This window comes from Rhineura floridana, chromosome 2 (genome assembly GCF_030035675.1).
Source record: "Rhineura floridana isolate rRhiFlo1 chromosome 2, rRhiFlo1.hap2, whole genome shotgun sequence".
Lineage (NCBI taxonomy): Eukaryota > Metazoa > Chordata > Lepidosauria > Squamata > Rhineuridae > Rhineura > Rhineura floridana.
Window position 1 is genome coordinate 228,820,955 of NC_084481.1, and position 18,522 is coordinate 228,839,476.

At 42.5% G+C, this 18,522-nt stretch overlaps 1 protein-coding gene across 5 annotated transcripts in view; it reads right to left on the reverse strand.

Annotated features, from left to right (window-relative positions):
* KIAA0586 (KIAA0586 ortholog) overlaps positions 1-18,522 on the reverse strand; it is a 152,607-nt gene that overhangs the window by 41,036 nt on the left and 93,049 nt on the right. For all 5 annotated transcript variants that reach the window (XM_061612453.1, XM_061612449.1, XM_061612451.1 and 2 more), the window contains 6 exons: positions 17,686-17,845; positions 12,305-12,521; positions 11,008-11,246; positions 9,986-10,062; positions 8,560-8,694; positions 8,059-8,230 (listed from right to left, as the gene is read on the reverse strand). In XM_061612453.1, the coding sequence (XP_061468437.1) occupies positions 8,059-8,230; positions 8,560-8,694; positions 9,986-10,062; positions 11,008-11,246; positions 12,305-12,521; positions 17,686-17,845 (1,000 nt within the window). The remainder of the gene's footprint in view (positions 1-8,058; positions 8,231-8,559; positions 8,695-9,985; positions 10,063-11,007; positions 11,247-12,304; positions 12,522-17,685; positions 17,846-18,522) is intronic.

The window sequence follows — 18,522 nt, forward strand, 5'->3', positions numbered from 1 at the left end:
CACACAGCAAAGCTACAATTTAGAAACTACACAGCATGCTCCGAAATGACCGTAATGAATTAAAGTGGGACTGACAGCCTTCCACATACCTGGGCTCTTCTTGGGTGCAAAGGTCCTATTTAGACTCATTTGTAGGCTACTCTCAAAAGAGAAAAGCAATTCTCTTGCCTACTCATCATACTCTGAGCACAACTCTTGTCTCAAAAAGCAGTGGCTCTTTGTACTTCTCTGCTGGTGATTTTTCTGAAATAACTAGAGTGGGGATTTTGCCAAGAGCCAGAGAAAGCTTTGAAAATGAGAATTCTGAGCTAATTCTCATTGGCATTTTAAAAAAAAGGTTTTAGCCACAAATCTCTTAGTATCATCCTTTTGGAATTTTTGCCCACTGGAAGGGAAAAAACCACAGTGAATGTTCTTGAAAAGGGTTGCTGCAGACAAATGGGGCCAATCTTTTAATGAAAGATAGGAGCATTACACCTCCTCTAGGATGCTCACCTTAATATGGTGAGGGGGTTTGAGAGTGTCAAAGAAGCTGAGAGCAATGCTGTTCAACAGTCTAGACCAAGAGGGTGACCCAAGGCGGAATGGTCAAAGCTGAGACACCAGACTAAGATGCATCCAAACTCAGAGGAAGGCAATGGTAAACCACCTCTAAATACCTCTTACCATGAAAACCCTGGGAACAGAATGAAAACAGAATGAAAATGCAACACGAAATAGTGCTGAAAGATGAGATCCCCAGGTCAGATGGCACTCAGCAAGCTACTGGGGAAGAACAACGGACAAGTACGAGTAGTGCTGTGACTAATGACACAGCTGGGTCAAAGCCGAAAGGAAGCCCAGAGGCTGATGCACACAGATGCAAAAGGAGAGTCCGGAGTTGTACGATGTACACAATAGGAACACAGAATGTGAGAAGCATGAACCAGGGAAAGTTAGAAATTGTCAAGCAAGAAATGGAACACATCAACATTACAAGACCTGATGTGAGTGAATTAAAATGGAGGTGAATGGGACATTTTCAATCAGGCAACCACAAAATATTTTATGCAGGAAATGAGAAATTAAGAAGAAATGGGGTTGCTTTAATAGTGAGAAGTGATGTAGCAAGAGCAATTAGGAGCTACTGAGTGAGTGATATCAATGAGATTAAACGGGAAACCTATTAACATAACCATCATCCAAGTCTATGCTCCAATGGCAAACACAGAAGAAGAGGAACTGAAGAGATTTTATGCAAAAGTACAGGAAGAAATTGGTCACACACCAAAACAAGATGTTCTGATAATCATGGGGGACTGGAATGCAAAAGTAGGGAACAGAGAAGAACTAGGAATGGGGCTTAGGAGATAGAAATGAAGCAGGAGAAAGACTTATTGAATTCTGTGAAGCCAATAATTTGTTTTGCAAACACATTTTTTGAGCAACTGAAAAGACAACTGTACACAGGGACATCACCAGATGGTCAATATAGGAATCAGACTGATTACATAATTGGTAGCAGAAGGTGGAGAAGTTCCATACTTTCTGCAAAAACAAGACCAAAAGCAGACTGCGCTACAGATCATGAACTGGTCATATGGAAAATCAGAGTAAAGCTAAAGAAGAAAAACAAAGCAATCATAATGCCAAAATATAATTTAAATAACATCCCAGAAGAATATAAAGATCAAATAAGGAACAGATTTGAGGCTTTAAACTTAGTTGACACATAAATAGAAAAACTATGGATTGAAGTCAGGGACATTATCAGGGAAGAATGCAAAAGACAATATCTCTAGTTGAAAAGAGACAAAGACCTCAGTGGATGACTGACGAAATTCTTAAAGTGATTAAAGAAGGAAAGCAAAAGCAAAAGGAGATAGAAACACGGTCAGAACCCTAAATGCAATAATACAGCAACTAGTACATATGGACAAAGAGAACTATAACAATAGTTATTGTATAGAAATAGAAGAGAACAAAAAAGGTAGAACAAAAGCCCTCTTCCAAAAGATAAAGAGAAATGAAAGGGAAATTTAAACCACGAGTAGGGATGTTGAACAGCGGAACATGCTGACTGACCAAGGTGAAATAAAAGGAAGATGGAAGCAATACACTGAAGAATTATATAAAACAGATGCAAGGATGACAGATTCATTCACAGAGGAACCATATGGTGAAGAACCAGAAGTTTTAGAATGTAAGGTGCAATCTGCTCTTAAAATACTTGGAAGAAACAAATCACCAGGAACAGATGGCATACCAATAGAGTTGCTTCAGGTTACTGAGACTGAATCTGTCCAAACTGAGAAAAATTTGTCAACAAATTTGGAAAACTAAACAATGGCTCACAGACTAGAAGCTTTCAATATACATCCCAATTCCAAAGAAAGGGGATCCCAGGGAATGCAGTAATTATCAAACTATTGCCTTAATATTCCATGCAAGTAATGCCCAAGATTCTACAACAAAGGCTGTTACCATATATGAAGTGAGAAATGTCAGATATCCAATCTGGATTTAGAAAAGGAAGAGATACCAGAGATCATATCACAAACACATGTTGGATAATGGAACGGATCAAGGAATTTCAGAAGAAAATCACCCTGTGCTGTATAGATTAAAGCAAAGCCTTTGATTGTGTAGATCATGAGAAACTATGGAATGCTTTAAAAGAAATGGGGGGGTGCCACAGCATCAGATTGTCCTGATGCGCAACCTATACTCTGCACAAGAGGCTACTGTAAAGACAGAATATGGAGAAACCGATTGGTTCCTAATTGGAAAGGGTGTGAGACAGGGGTGTGTTTTATCACCTTATTTGTTTAATCTATACAGAGAACATATCTTAATGGAAAGCGAGATTGGATCAAGATGAAAGTGTGAAAATTGGAGGGAGAAATATCAATAATTTAAGATATGCAGACGATACCATAGTATTAACAGAAACCAGTAATGATCTGAAACAAATGCTGATGAAAGTTAGAGGAAAGCACAAAAGCAGGACTACAGCTGAATGTCAAGAAGACTAAAGTAATGACAACAGAAGATGTATGTAACTTTAAAGGTGACAATGAGGACACTGAACTTGTCAAGGATTATCAATACCTTGGCACAGTCATTAACCAAAATGGAGACAGTAGTCAAGAAATCAGAAGAAGGCTAGGACTGAGGAGGGAAGCTATGAGAGAACTAGAAAAGGTCCTCAAATGCAAAGATGTATCACTCAACACTAAAGTTAAGATCATTCAGACCATGGTATTCCCGATCTCTATGTATGGATGTGAAAGTTGGACAGTGAAAAAAGTGGATAAGAGAAAAATCAACTCATTTGAAATGTGGTGTTGGAGGAGAGCTTTGCAGATACCATGGACCATGAAAAAGACAAATAATTGGGTGTTAGAACAAATTAAATCAGAACTATCACTAGAAGCTAAAATGATGAAACTGAGGTTATCATACTTTGAACACATAATCAGAAGACATGATTCACTATATGAACATAGTGAGAAGAATATATGAATATATACACTATATGAATATACAGTATATGAGAAGACAATAATGCTGGGAAAAACAGAAGGGAGTAGAAAAAGAGGAAAACCAAACAAGAGATGGATTGATTCCATCATAAAGGAAGTCACAGACCTGAACTTACAAGAACTGAACAGGGTGGTTTATAACTGATGCTATTGGAGGTTGCTGATTCATAGGTTTGCCATAAATTGTAATTGACTTGAAGGCACATAACAGGAGCATTAAATTTGCCTTAACTATGGCTGATGTTCATACCAACCAGGTTCCCTGCTTCTTAATCTTTCATTAAGATTAAAATCTTAATTTTAAACTAGTGGCTTGAATCCAGTGAGTTTAAGAATCCTGGTTAAGTAGGGAATCAGTCTAGCATAAAACTTTGGTTCATGTTGGTGCCAACATATTGCCTAATCACATCTTAGGGGGAATTTGTGCTGGAGACAAGAAAAAGCAGTGTACAATCCCGTGGTTAAGAGACTAGCCGTGTTGCATCAGCACTGACCCAGACTAATTTTGTGGAGTGGATAATATATTTTTAATGTAACAAACATTAATGCTCAACCTCCAAGTTTCTAAGCATGTGCATTTATGACACATTTATATTCCAAACAGATATGTTCATTAAAAAAGGTCTCTTAACAAAGTCATTTTATTATGTGAACAAGCAAAAATACCCCAGCATGCACTAATTAAAAACAGAGTAATTTTGCTACAAGATACACGATACATTTGCAGACTCTGAAAAAGGACCAGTACAACATAGTTGCAACATCAGCAGCTCCAAGTCTACTGCACATCAACTGAGAGCTTAATTTTTATAGCTCAGCCATTAGTTGCAGAAAACACTGATTTATTTTGGAAATGTTGAAAGTGCCACAATTATCGCTTGGCAGCTCAAGCAGACGTGACCAGCTCATAAACTCTTGGAACCACTCAGCGAATTTATGACACACAAAATAAAAGTAGGTCACCAGACTGAAGTCATGTTATAATCCATGATCCCTGGCATGATGCAGCTGTCATGTGAATTTTTTGTTTTCCAAATATCCAAACTGAGCACCCACTTTTAAGTAACAAGATTAGCATAATATGTATTTCTTCAATACACACACACGGTCAGACTATGGAAGTGTGTAATCTTTTAAAACCAGGTGATGTAATGGGCTGTTTAATTGTTAAACTTCTAAATTGCAATGCAGGCACCAAAAATGACATAAAAATAGCACTTAACCATAACTGTTGATGGATTGATGCATAACCTCATACTGCATATTAGACATATAGTTTTTTAGGAATTAGCATGAAAAGTGGCAACCATTCAAAAAGTAATTATCAAGAGTCTTAGTTTTTCTTGAAAGAGACTCTTCTATGTTGAACATGCTACTCAAACTGTACTGCCTTTGGCTGCTTTGAAACAAGAACCTGTTTCTTTTTCAAAAAAATAAAATAAAAAAGCTTCTCACAAAGAAGTTAAGATTTTCCTACAAGGTTGTTGTCCTGGAAGTGGTCAATAAAGAGATCAACATAAGAAGGTGCTTTATATAGAGTTAGACCATTAATCCGTTGATTGGTCAGTTGCTCTTCAAGGTCACAGGTAAAGACCTTTCTAGGTCTGATCCTGGTCAGGCTTTCAGCTGGATACAAAAAATGGGCATATCCTATTTAGAGGATCACCAACCAGTCAGTCCCAAAACCTCCACTGTGGACACTGTGAGAACAGGATGCTAGGCTAGATAGGCCATTGGCCTGATCCAGCAGGTTCTTCTTATGGAAGCCCTTGTTAACTCTACTCTCTATTAACACTGCTCCCAGGTTACTCTACTGGGACCTCACTTTATTCCTGTTAGCAGCTGCCATGACCATATCAGGAGGTAGGAAGACCTTTGCAGATTTCTTGCTTGGTAATTGGTACAGGTGCACTGCTCTCTCAGAAAAATCAAGCCACCATCTCAGGTTGTACAAAGGGCAGTCCAACCCCACAGCATTTGAGGCGGTTTGGTTCCCTTTTATCTCTTTTATGCTTGATTTGATATTTTGATTTGATTTGATCTCTCTTTTATGAACTTGTCAGCAGACGGAATTCAACCATCAGCTACTCAGACCTCCTTATTGGAGGGACTCTGTTTGATTAAAAAAGCAGTCATTTTGCCTTCCTTGCTTCTTTCTTATGTCTGTCGTACTCTGTTATCCCTTATCCCAAGAATGGACAGTGATAATGAAAGTGAGCCACATTGGTTTTTATGTTTGTTGCTTCCTTATTCATTACAGTATTGCAAATTAATGGAAAACTCAATAAAATTTATTAAAGAAAAAAAGGAATGGGCGCAACCAGAGCTATGATCCCTTGTCTTAAAGCTCCTGCTTGGTTTGCAACAGGAATTCAGACCAAAGAATACAGGATGAGCATTTTCCAAATTCTACACACTTAATGTATATCAGCCTAAACATGAAAGTTTTGCCCTGTTTTGAAAGCCAACAGATTTCAACAATGGGTGGATAGGACTTGTAAAAAAAATTTTCATTAGCTTCCCTAAGAGAGACAGCCCCTTTTATATATCAGATCCCATATCTTCTTAAGACCCACGTTCTGATCCAGCCAACTACAGGCCAATTAGCTTACTCAATATAGTTAGCAAGTTATATGCCTCTCATTTGCTTGATAAATTACAAAGCTGGCTGGTTCAGGAGAATATTTTGGCCGAGGGTTTAGAGTGGAATGTTCTACCACAGACCATATATTAGTCCTTCATCATCTAGTAGAGAAATATTCATCCAAAAAGGGGGGATCTCTTTACATGGCTTTTATAGATTTTAAAACTGCCTTCGATCTTATACCCAGAGTCAAGCTCTGGGAAAAATTTTGAGTCAACCAACATCGACAGATGCCTTCTAGTTCTCATACGATGTCTCTATGAGAACACTAAACTTCGTATTAGGTGTAATAAAGTGGGCCATCTGACTAAGCCATTCCCCACCGATGAGGGCGTCAAGCAGGGCTGCATCCTAGCTCCAACTCTATTTAATTTCTACGTAAATTCCTTGGTTAGTTCTTTGGTGCAGATTTCATCACACCCTCCTACTCTTGCCAACAAACCCTTATCTATATTACTCTATGCCGACGACGCAGTGTTGCTATCGTTGACAAGCATCGGACTGCGTCTACTACTCCGGGCACTGGCAAGCTACTGCTCCAAGGAACGGCTAGTTATTAACCACGCAAAGACGAAAGTACTAGTGTTCGCCAGGAAAAAGGTGAGGCACAGCTGGCAACTTAATGGTCTCCCAATTGAACAGGTTTCCTCATACCGGTACCTGGGAGTGACTTTCCACTCCTCTGGAGCATGGCATCTCCATGCAAAGAATGCCATCACTAACGCCCAGAGGAACTCGAAGGCTCTTCTGTCGTTCTTCTACACCAAGGGAGGGCAACATGTCCCCTCCGCCATACAAGTCTTCGTGGCAAAAGTCATCTCTCAAATGCTTTATGGCTCTCAGGCACTGGTCTATTCCAAATCCATTTCTTTTGAACCTGTCTAAACCAAATTTTTGAGGTCTATTCTCGGGACACCGACATGTGTCTCCAATAACACCTTAAGACTGGAAGCAGGTCTTCCCACAATCGAGGCTCGCATTTGGAAACTTAAAGCGAGGCTTTGGTTAAAATTGCGGTTCTTCCCCGTGGGTCTGGCCTCCCTAGTACTTTCCGATTCATATCGATCCAACCGGCTTAACTCTCTGATCAGGAAATTTGCAAATCTCGGCTTTTCTCTCCCTGCTATCTCTATGCTGGGCTTCTCTAAAGAGTGGCTGGCTATTTCACAATGAATCATGGATGCAGAACTGCAAAACCATCTATCGTTGGCAACATTCAAGTTTGATTCTACTTCCTTTACTAGGGGTTTTGTTCCTGCGCACTACTTCAGCTGTCTCTCCAATTTATACTGGCGAAGCTTGATGTGCTTCTGTCAGCTCTCCTCGAGGGTAGATACCATGGAATTCCTCGTGTGGAGCGACTATGCCCTTGTGGGATGGGAAAAGTTGAAATGGTAACCCATGTACTTTTAACCTGTCCTTTTTATCACAATCTTCGTTTTTCTAACATAACTCCAATTATCCAATCGATTCTGGGCCAGGACTCTTCATTTTATACCAGCTATCTTTTATCGGACCAGCATCCTCAAACTACATACAGCGTTGCAAGATTCTGTGCCAGGGCAATTACCCTCCATAGAACATTGTTAGCTCAACCACCTACACAGTCTTGATCCTAGTTAGCAAATGTATAATCTTTTAATTAGTTTTATATGATGTTTGATGTTTTGTACTGGTCTCAGACCGCAAGAATAAATTCATTCATTCATTCATTCATTCATTCATTCATTCATTCATTCATTCATATCTTCTTAAGTTCTACTAGTTTCCAAAGACACAGCACTAAAAGGAACATTTTTTTGGCTGGTGCTTATATCGTAGGGAATATCTTCAAGTAATACTGCACTCTGTTTAGGACACCTCAGAACAAGAATTTTTGTAAACTTGCACCTGCAACTCTGTCACATTGCCCCGGTGATGGTGCACGCCGAGGTGGCCTTTTAGAAACCGGGCTGGCAGGCTGGTCCACATAAACAGAATGCCCCATTAGGATACTTTCAGCAGCTTTTGTCAGCCTCGGCCGCTGCCCCTCACTAAGTTCCCCAGCGCTGTCGTCCATGTTCTAGAGCAAAAGGGAGAGAAGCAGGACTGAGAGAAGGGAGAGAGAGGAGCCAATACTTCCCTCCCTCCTAGTAACCATCTCCAACAGGTGAGGGGAACCTTTGGCCCTCCAGATGCTGCGGAACTACAACACCCGTTAGCCCCAGCAAACATGGCCAATGGTCACGGATGATGGGAGTTGTAGCTCAGCAACATCAGGAGGGCCAAATATTCCCAGCACCTGATCTACACCATTGTCTGTCAGTTTTGTTATTGTTGCAAAACATCCTATAAAGAGTGAAGAATGGGGTCAACTGATGTGATCCATTTTCATTTTGGGAAAACAAATACCTCTCTCTGGCAGATCTCTTCTTCGGAAGCAAGTGGTACTTGGCTCTGTTCTGAAAAAAGGGAGAGGACTGGGTCTCTGTGGTATCCTTTGTGGGGTCTCTGCAACACCTGCCCTTCGCTTGGAGGATCATAATCCTAAAAGATGAAGAGCATGCTTTTTGAAAAATAAACAAACAGACTAAAACCATTTGTCCCTGAGGTGTGTGACTTTTCTGAAGCCTTGGGAGGACTCTTAAAGTGAGACGGTTGCATAGCGAATAGAAGCATCAAAACTCTTTCTGCTGCTGTTATTAATCAATCATTTTTCACACACATCCCAAGACAATGTACAAATTATGAGAAAAACAGCTAAAAAGAGTTACAAAACTCTTTAAAAATAACAGAATATGAATTTAAATATTAGTTTAGTTATTGTGCTAGTAGCTATGCTGGCCATGCTGTGTCTCCATAGTTAGAGACAGTATGTTTCTGAATACCAGTTGCTGGCACCTGCAGGAGAGGACAGTGCTCTTGAGCTCAGGTCCTGCTTGTGGACTTCCCCTGGGAAACTGGCTGACCACTGTGAGAACAGGATGCTGGACGAGATGAACCACTTTTCTGATCCAGCAGCCGGGCTCTTCTTACGTTATTATGTGATGGGACACTAAAGCACTGGTCATCTTTATTTTTGTTTTGCCAGTAATTGAAAACTGTCCTTTTAAAACAAGCTTTTGACTCCATTGCTGCTTAATGTATTGATTGTTGGTGTTGCTCTTTCTAGTTTTGCTCATTTGTATTTTAATGATTGGGATATTGTTTGCTTCTTTATTTGTAATCTGCTTTGAGTCAATGCTGTGTGGAGGGGGAAAAATTTATTTTAAATAAATTAAAATCAAATCAAGAAAGGATGTTACATCCTTGGAGAGATGGGAGGCCTTGTGTGTGACATCAGCATCTTTGGAAAAACAGACAGTAGGAGTACACGAAGCTGGCCCAGTAATGCCAAGTCGAACTACGGCTATGTATGAATCAGTTAGCGTGCAGACACTAACAGCAAAAACTGTGGCTGATTTGTTCCTTCCCCAGAGTTGCTCGCTGCTGTGAACAGTATGTTTGAACCTGGGTTCATGGTTTGTCTCTCCCAGACAAACCATGAGCAGTACGACAAGAACAGGACTGGGGGAGGAGTGGAGTGGCTGCGATTTTTGCCAAGTGAGTACCCATACTCTTGCTCATTCATGTTTAGCCATGGTTTGGCTTAGTATTATGAGCAAACTGGGCCACTGCCTCAGACCAAATCACACCACTGGTCTATCTAGACCAGAACTGGCACATTCCAGGAGTGGATAACAGCTTGGGAGCCTAATTAGGTCCCCAAACAATTTTTTTTGTCACACTCTCCCCAGATCAAGGAATTAGGCAGTGTCTAGTTAAATTATTTCATTACCATCTCACGCGCATCATGAAGAGTGCTGATCAAACTGTCACTGAGATTTGGAAGAGACAGTCCTCCCTCTGCAAAAGCTAGAATGAAAAATGTTAACAAGCAAGCAATTATGCACAGATAGATGAATAAGACATACACAAAGGGAGAATCCATTCCGCTTTTAAAAGAACAGAATGGGAGGCTGAAATTAGGGCTGAAATAAGTTTTCATGTACAAACATTTCCAGGGTGAAAAGCAAGCTTTCAAATGCTGGGGGAGGATCTCCCCACATTTTTTTTTGTACCAGCTTGCAGCTATCTCCCTCACCCCCAAGATCACTGCACTATTTCCTCCCTCTAACTTCTGTTTTCCTTCAGGTGAGATCATTTTATAAATGTGATGACATCATGGCATCACACAGCCAATCAGGTTTGGCAACATGGCAATGTCAGTGAGGGTAAACAAGGCTAACTGCTTTGTTCCAGCTCTGAATTGCTGGTGGAGTAGTGGAAGAGAAGACAGAATGCATCCCCCACTGCAAAAAAATAATGTTTTGCTTTGCCAAGCTATGACAGTTCAATCAAGATGAGGATGATTTTTTAATGCAGGGAACAATTAATATATATGTTCATCTTTGCAGGATGAAGTGATAAAGCCCAGAATTCTACCTCCCCGTTTAAGTATACAGAACAGCTTGATGCGACCTCCAGAAAAAAATGAGTTACTGCTCAGAGGAACAAAGGAAACTATCTTATCCCAAGTCAGACTATTGATCCACCTAGTTCAGTACTGTCCAAGCTCACTGGCAGCAGCTCCCCAGGGTTTCAGACAGCAGATGCCAGAGGACATCGGACCTTCTGCGTGCAAATCAGATTCTCTTCCACTGAGCTATAGCTCTCCTATATGTTCCATACATCTCATAAATTCACCCTTGGAGTCCTTGCACTATTATTTATTAATTAAATTTATATCACAGCTGTATGAGTGAATGAGTGGATTTTCACAAAAATGCTAAAAGACTAAGTGCTGGAAAACAGCCTCACCTTTTGCAGCCAGCAGCTGTCCATAACTGAAGAGAACTTCTCCTTCTGAGATTGGCCTGTCTCCAGTCTCAGTGGCGGTCAGACTGCTTTCCTCTGTGGAAGTGCCAGAAGTAGGTGTGTGCACAGAAGGAGATGGAACCCTGGGCTCCTGAAGGGGTGGATCATGGGGCTCCGTTGGCTCATGAGGAGCTGGCAAAACCAAAGTGTCTGGTTCTTCGTGTTTAGCCACAGACATAATGCTTAAAAAGTAAAATAGAAGTGCACCTTCAAAAACGAATGGCATACGTGACTAACATTTTTAAACCCTTGCTAATTTGTCAAATATAAATTTTCCTTCATTAAACCTACAGTTCCACAAAGTTTATTATTATTATTATAATGATCACATTTGTTTGGGCTGACACTTGAGTGAAATCAGCAACAATGTACACAGCACAATTTTAAGGATACCAGAATGAAACTTGTGCACATTTATGGTTTGCAATAAAATAATGTACTCCCCCTCGCAGACCCCCCTGGCTGGATTGGGGCCATTCACCACAGCTCTGCCTGCCTCTCCCTTCTGCTTCCGTGCTTCATCAAGAGCCCTACCTGCCCCCTCATCTCACCAATCCCAGGTAAAGATGCCAAGAACATAACCTCCTCCTTGGCAAAAAGCCAGCCTTAAACTGCACTTCTTTAAGGGTACATCTCTGTTTTATTATGTATTTATGTTTCATTGTTTTCTTGATGGAGTCTCTGCTATTAATGTATGTCTTTGTATTTTTGGTTATATTATTATTTATTGAATTTATTTGTTGCTTTCTACAAAAAGTGTTTCAAAGTGAGTTACAGATCCACAAAATACAAAACACAAAGACAATATTGTAAAAATGATGAAGCCTACCCGATGAACAACACAAACAGGCCAGAAACCATACTACAGTATGATCTCAATGAATCAACCAAAAGCCTGGGCAATGTCTTAGGCAGTGATGGTGGCACCAAATGTGTTAAGTTGTATATAGGGGTTGCATCTAATGTTAGTCATACTCAAAGTAGACCTGCTGAAATTAAAAGACATGATTAACCTAGGTCCATTAATTTCTATGGGTCTCCTCTGAGTAGAACTCATTCAAATACAAGCCTAGATTTCTCTTTTCTTTTTCAATGTTCTTATTATGCTTTATGTAGCTCACTTAGGAATTTCACATACTAAGTGGTATAGAAATATCAATAAAAACATCTCATTATTGTAGTTGAGAAAATTGCAAGATGAACATCAGAAGGTGAATTTATGACAACTATTACAACTCACACAGCTCTGGGATGAAAGCCCCCTTCTTCACTCTGCAGACTGGGCTTCTCTTCTTCCAGAGGAAGCTCCACATCTCCCCAAGCGTTTGGAGGCTCTTGCCTTCCTGTGCCCGGGGCATGCTCAGAGACAGGAGGGCTGGGCGTAGCTACTCTTGGTGGTGAAACCACAGGGGTGGCCAACGGGGTATAAACTGGGCTAACAGCTGCTGCCTGGGATCCTACAAAAACAAAGGAATGCAAAGCCAAGCTATGTTACTGCAGCAAAGACTGGGATGAATCCCTGCAAATATTTTGCTCACCGTATGAAGCAAAACTACACTCAATAGCCAGGATTCTTCAAGACCAAATGATTGCTTTTCTGTTTCTCTCACTGATGGCTTTAAAGTTCTAAAAAAGCAGATCTCTGTTATTCAGGTGCCAAAGCATGAACTTGCTTTGGAAGAAAAGAAAAAAAAAGGATCCCACTCACCATCCACTCCTCAATGGACACCTAAATGGGCAATTAGGGCAGTTTATATTCTTAGTTTAATTACATTTAGTTTTGAAGGTACTATAATTCAGCTCTTATTCAAATTATTTTTTAAAAAACCGCAATAATCAAGTTATGAGTACACTGGTGGTCAGGGAAGGAACAGTTTGTTCTTACCGTAAATGGTGTTTCTTCATGGATGACAAGAGGTCTCCAAGGGGGTAGTGTAGCTCCCCCTACAGCTTAGAGATGGGAAATGCTTCAGCAAATACTTTTGCTCCTCCCCTCTTGTTGAGGCTCAGTTCATTTCTTGGAAAAGCTTTAGAGATCAGCCTCAACAGAAAAACCCAAGGTTCAAACATAGTACATGAGAAAGAGAACACTCATCCATGGAACAAACATGTTAGGAATAAGGTCAGCTGACCATCGACAAACAGTAGAAAGGAGTCATGGCACTCCCTGAATCAGTCCCCGCCATTGGGAATAAATAAATAAATACACACAGTCTCACAAATACTGTTAAGGGTGGGCCTTGGAGACCTCTTGTCATCCATGAAGAAACAAGAACAAACTGTTCCTTCTCTCATGGATGACAGAGGTCTCCAAGCAGGCTGTACTGAAGCTGCAGATCTAGGGTGGGACAATGGTAGACCCAGAGGATAAGACCTGTTGCAGAACTCTGCGGCCAAATGACGCCTCCACCAAGGTGTATAGATCAATTTTGTAGTGCCTGGTGAAGGTACTGGGAGTGGACCACATCGCTGCTCTACAGATATCTAGTCTCGGAGCATTTGTGGAAGAACCGCTGATGTAGCGGCGGACCTAGTGGAGTGTGCTGTAATGTGCAGTGGTGATTGCAAGTGTAGGGACTCATATGCTAAGGAAATGTCAGCTCTGATCCAATGAGCTAGGGCTGAACTTGATACTTCCCCCCCCCCATAGTTGCAGGATGGAAGGACACAAATAGGGACTCGGATCGCCTAAACCAGCCTTTCCCAACCAGTGTGCCTCCAGATGTTGTTGGACCACAGCTCCCATCAGCCTCAGCCAGCATTGCCAATGGCTGAGGCTGATGGGAGTTGTGGTCCAACAACATCTGGAGGCACACTGGTTGGGAAAGGCTGGCCTAAACGGTTTGGTTCTATTAATATACAGTACACCTTCAGTGACATCTAAGCTATATTCAGCTTAATTTACTTATCTTGCTTATTTACGTCCCCCCCTCCCCAGAATGACAGTAAGATCCTCCTCTGTAAGGAAGTAACTAGATAAATAAAAAAAATTCAGACAGTTATGAAGGGCTGCAGAAATTACACAGAGTTATCAAGGGCTGCCACTGTCCATAGGAACAGACTAGAGCTTCAAACTGCAGCTCATGAGGCAATTCATATACCTTCACTACACTGAGGCCCCTAGAGGAGCCACCAGATTATTCTACTATTGCCTCTGAAGATGGCTTGCTACTGTTCAGGCCTTGGGAGAACTGGAGCTTTGAGCGGAAGCTCATGAGGCAATTCATATGCCCTCCTTACACTGAGCTCCCCTAGAGGAGCCACCAGGTTGCTCTATTGTTGCCTTTAGAAATGACCTGCTGCTGTTCAGGCCTAGAGAGAACTGGAGCTTTGAGCTGAGGCTCATGAGGCAATCCATATGCCTTCATTACACAGAGCCCCCCTAAAGGACTCACCACATTATTCTACTGTTGTCCTGGAAACAGCCTGCTTGTGTTCAGGTCTAGGGAAAAAGGGAATCAGATCTCTTAGAAATATTGAACCTGTTGTTCTAGTGCCTCTCATAAAGGAAGGCGGAAAGGCTCTCCAGCTGAGGACTATGACATATCTCTGCCCAACAGTTCTGAATGGAAAGCTAGACCCTTTCCACAGTCACTAGGCACACTAGGATCAAGTGGGAACAGAGGTACCATTAAAAAGGCGAGGAAAAACTCCTTAGCAAAGGACTATGCCATATCCCTGCCCAAGGGCTCTGAACGGAAAGCTAGGCCCTTTCCACCAACACTGGACGGACTAGAACCATGGCGGGAAACCTCCTCAGCAGAAGCCTACACCATATCTCTGCCCAAGGATTCTGTGTAGCAAAGCCTATGCCCTTTCCTCAGGGTTCTGAGTGGAAAGGTAAGCCCTTTCCACAGTCACTGGACAGGCTGGAACCCAAAACGCAGCAGAGAGTGATAAAGAGCTGCCCATTTCTCTCACCACAAGCAGCGTCCACACCAAACGTCGCTGCTCTGGTGCAATTTCTGAAGAGGAATACCTGGAAGGTATTGGCTGCCTTGCTTACCTCAGGGCCTGAGGTGACCAAGTACTGTGCGCACAAGGAGAAGCCCAAATTGCAGGTCAACATTCCTCCCGGTGGAATTCCTTCTGACACGGGCCATGAAATGTATGGAACTGATGGCCACTGAGATGGCTGCAGCTGTGTGTCACTGCGCTGTGCCTCAATAATGATATCCATAAAAACAGCCCAGGATGGCCCAGCCACGGTTACACACATACAGGGAAGGGAAGTGGTACCAAGCATCATATGGATAAATTCCTGATCAATCAGCACACACACCAGTAGAGGGGAGCAGTGGATTAGCAAAGCCAAAAATAACCGCATACAGTAGAGGGGAGCAGTTTGACTTGTAAATGCAGCCAAGGGCAAAAATAGCAAGGCCAAAAATCACTGCACACAGTAGAGGGGAGCGGTTTGAGCTCTAAAAGCAGCCAGGAGCAAAAATCACCACACCTCAGGCGAAAAAAAGTTGGGCAGCAAGACCTGTTGGGCTGTTGTTGGATGGGGGGAACCTGTTGCAACTGGCCTGATCTGTGAACAGGCTGATGTTCTACAACTGAAGAGTGGCTTGATTGGCCATGCCCCATTACTATCACCTCCTCAACAGAGGATGGGGGTTCTTGCTCCCCATACACACTTGGCATTAAATACAGGGGGTCTGGAAAATGCAATTCGTCAGGTGTAGCAGGTCCACTGTGCTCCAAAATGGCTGGCATCGAAATGGCAGGCGCCACCTCAGAAATGGCGGGCTGCTCCAAATAGACGGGTGCTGCCGCTCCACTCCTTCCCGCAACAGCAGGCACTAGTGCTTCCCTGAACCCGAGATCTTAGTGACACCTCCGTGGACTTGCCAATCGGGGACAGCGCAGAGCCCCTTGATGAAGTCCCCTCAGCGGGATCATCAGCATGCAGTTTTGGTGCCTGCCGCAAAATGGCGTGAATCTGTAGCGTCTGGGTGCTGCGTGTGGCTACGGTCGAGTGCTGCCCAAGGCTCTTAAAATGCCTTTTCTTTGAAGGCTGCCCGCGGATGGGTGCCGACTGCGGCTACCACTGAGTGCCGCCCAAGGCTTATTAAAATGTTTCTTCTTCGCTGATTGCCCCTTCATTTTATCCATGTCAAAGCAGGAATAAAGGAGAGCTGACAGAAGGTGAGCGAAGGGAATCTGACAGGAGGGTTTCTTTCTTTTTTTTAGGAAGGATGAACAGAGGTAAGTATGAAGGGAGGAAAGAGAAACATATAAAATAGAAAAAGAGATAGCCCTCAGTGAGGAGAGAGAAATCGAATAAGATGTACGCCAAGCTGAGACAGGAAATGAACTGAGCCTCAACAAGGAGGAGCAAAAGTATTTGCTGAAGCATTTCCCGTCTCTGAGCTGTAGGGGGAACTACACTACCTGCTTGGAGACCTCTGTCATCCATGAGATAATTTACTTGTACAAAATGGCTTTTTGGCACATGAAGGCCTTTTTGAGTGACTGTGCTTTCGGATGGCTTTGATTTTTCTTCCCCCTGCAGCTTTGATGAATTCTCTCCTTGTGCACTTCAGTCTCTCACTCCCATCTGCATGTGCCTTGGCTGGTATAGAGAAGCAAACAGTTAAGATAAAAATGGGAACTCTGACAGCTGCTATTGCTGCAGGCACTCTGTGCATGCATAAGGGTATGGCTACGTTACCATTTGCCAATGCCCTGACACAAGGGTGGACAGAAAGTGGGTTGGGATCTACTGGTAGATTAGGTGGAGATTTGCAGGAGATCAGCAAGCATTCCTCACCCTTATTTAACAGCAGCAGCAACATAGCCCATTATGTGTTCACTCAGTCACTTCGGTCTCAGAACTTGCGTTTTTACAAATGCCACACAATGTTCATTCTACATTTGCAAGGAGTTATTCCTTTAGTATGGTGGCTCCTATGCTCTGGAACTCCCTGCCTATCAATATTAGGAAAGCACCTTCACTATATGGTTTTATGCACCTGCTGAAAACTTCTCTCGTTCAGCTAGCCTATCTAGGCACATGATTTAGTTACATTTATTTTAATTTTACATCCTTAGTTCTGTGCATATCTGCCCCTCACCAAAATTTTACACCCAGCTCACATTGGTGGACCTTGAAGTTCTAGTAAAAATCAAAAGTAGATCCCAGGAACCTGCCTACTGTGTCTCAATCCAAAATAGGTTACCGTTGTTGACCAGGGATGTGAACTAGGTGAGGCCTATTTAAGTTCACTTGTCCAGGTACGTAACTGCACTACATGGTACAGCGTTCACTGGGGTTGTCACCAAAAGGTGAAAGAGGCATGAAAGAGCCACTGTTGGAGGAAGACATACAGCCTGGCCTCAGCGTTTGATGGGGCATGGGAAGCAGTATCCTTCCTGCTCCAACATAAGGCCAATATAGAAAGACATGGAAGAATTACTAGAATACTTTGGAAGTTTATAGCAGAAGAGCCTCCTGCTTCCATTTTGGGGACAGTAGGAAGACACAACTCCCAAGAAGCCAATTCATCAAGAAAGCACTTTTGTTTCGGAAAATAAAAAACCCCATGCTTGAAAGCAAAGCTGGATGGATGCTAAGCAAATGAGCAACTTTTCTACTCTGAATACTTGTTCTGATACCTGCTGCCATTGCTTGTTGCTGTCGACCAATGTCTCCGTCAATTTCAGTAACAGATGGAGAGGACTCTGGAGTTCTTATTGGAGATTTCTCTCTTGGAGGTGGTGGAGACTGAGGCGGTGTGGCTTCAGGAGTGGCCAGTGGAGTAGATAATATGGTTTCCTGGGTGGAACAAAGGTAATGAAAAGACAGTAGTAAAGCTGTTAGAAAAGGTTCTCTCTACCAGAAACAAAGCCAGGAAGAGTTTACAAACGGATACATTTTCTCTGGCCTGATGCTTGAGATATGGGACCAGGTGTCAACAACAAGCCTGATGACTGTTCATGTGAAAAACTATTTCAGTTCCACAAAGTTCTTAATGCTCTTAACTCCTGTACTGTGCACAAAGATGAGTTAAAAGTGAGGGAAGAACACGGGGGAGATTTCTATTACCATTGCTTGAGCAGAGGCCATTTTTTTCTTTCCCAGGGTGCCTTTGCCCACCACAGACCACATGACTTCTTGTGCTATAAGGAAGCAGAGCCGGAGAGCGCTCTGGGATACCCTTCACAACTTCATCTACATCAGGGGTGGGGAGCCTATGACCCTCCAGATGTTCTTGGACTACAACTCCCATCATCTCTGACCACTGGCCATGCTGGTTGGGGGCTGATGGGAGTTGGAGACCAACATCTGGGAGGGCCACAGGTTCCCCAGCCCTGATCAACGCAGTAAAACTGTCCCTGGGCGGTGCCATTTCAGACTACACATGGGAGACTGCATGACTGAAAGTTCCTCCAAACAAAACAAAGGAGGGGCGGGGAAGCCTCCTTTTGCAGGAAAAATAACAGGAGGAACAG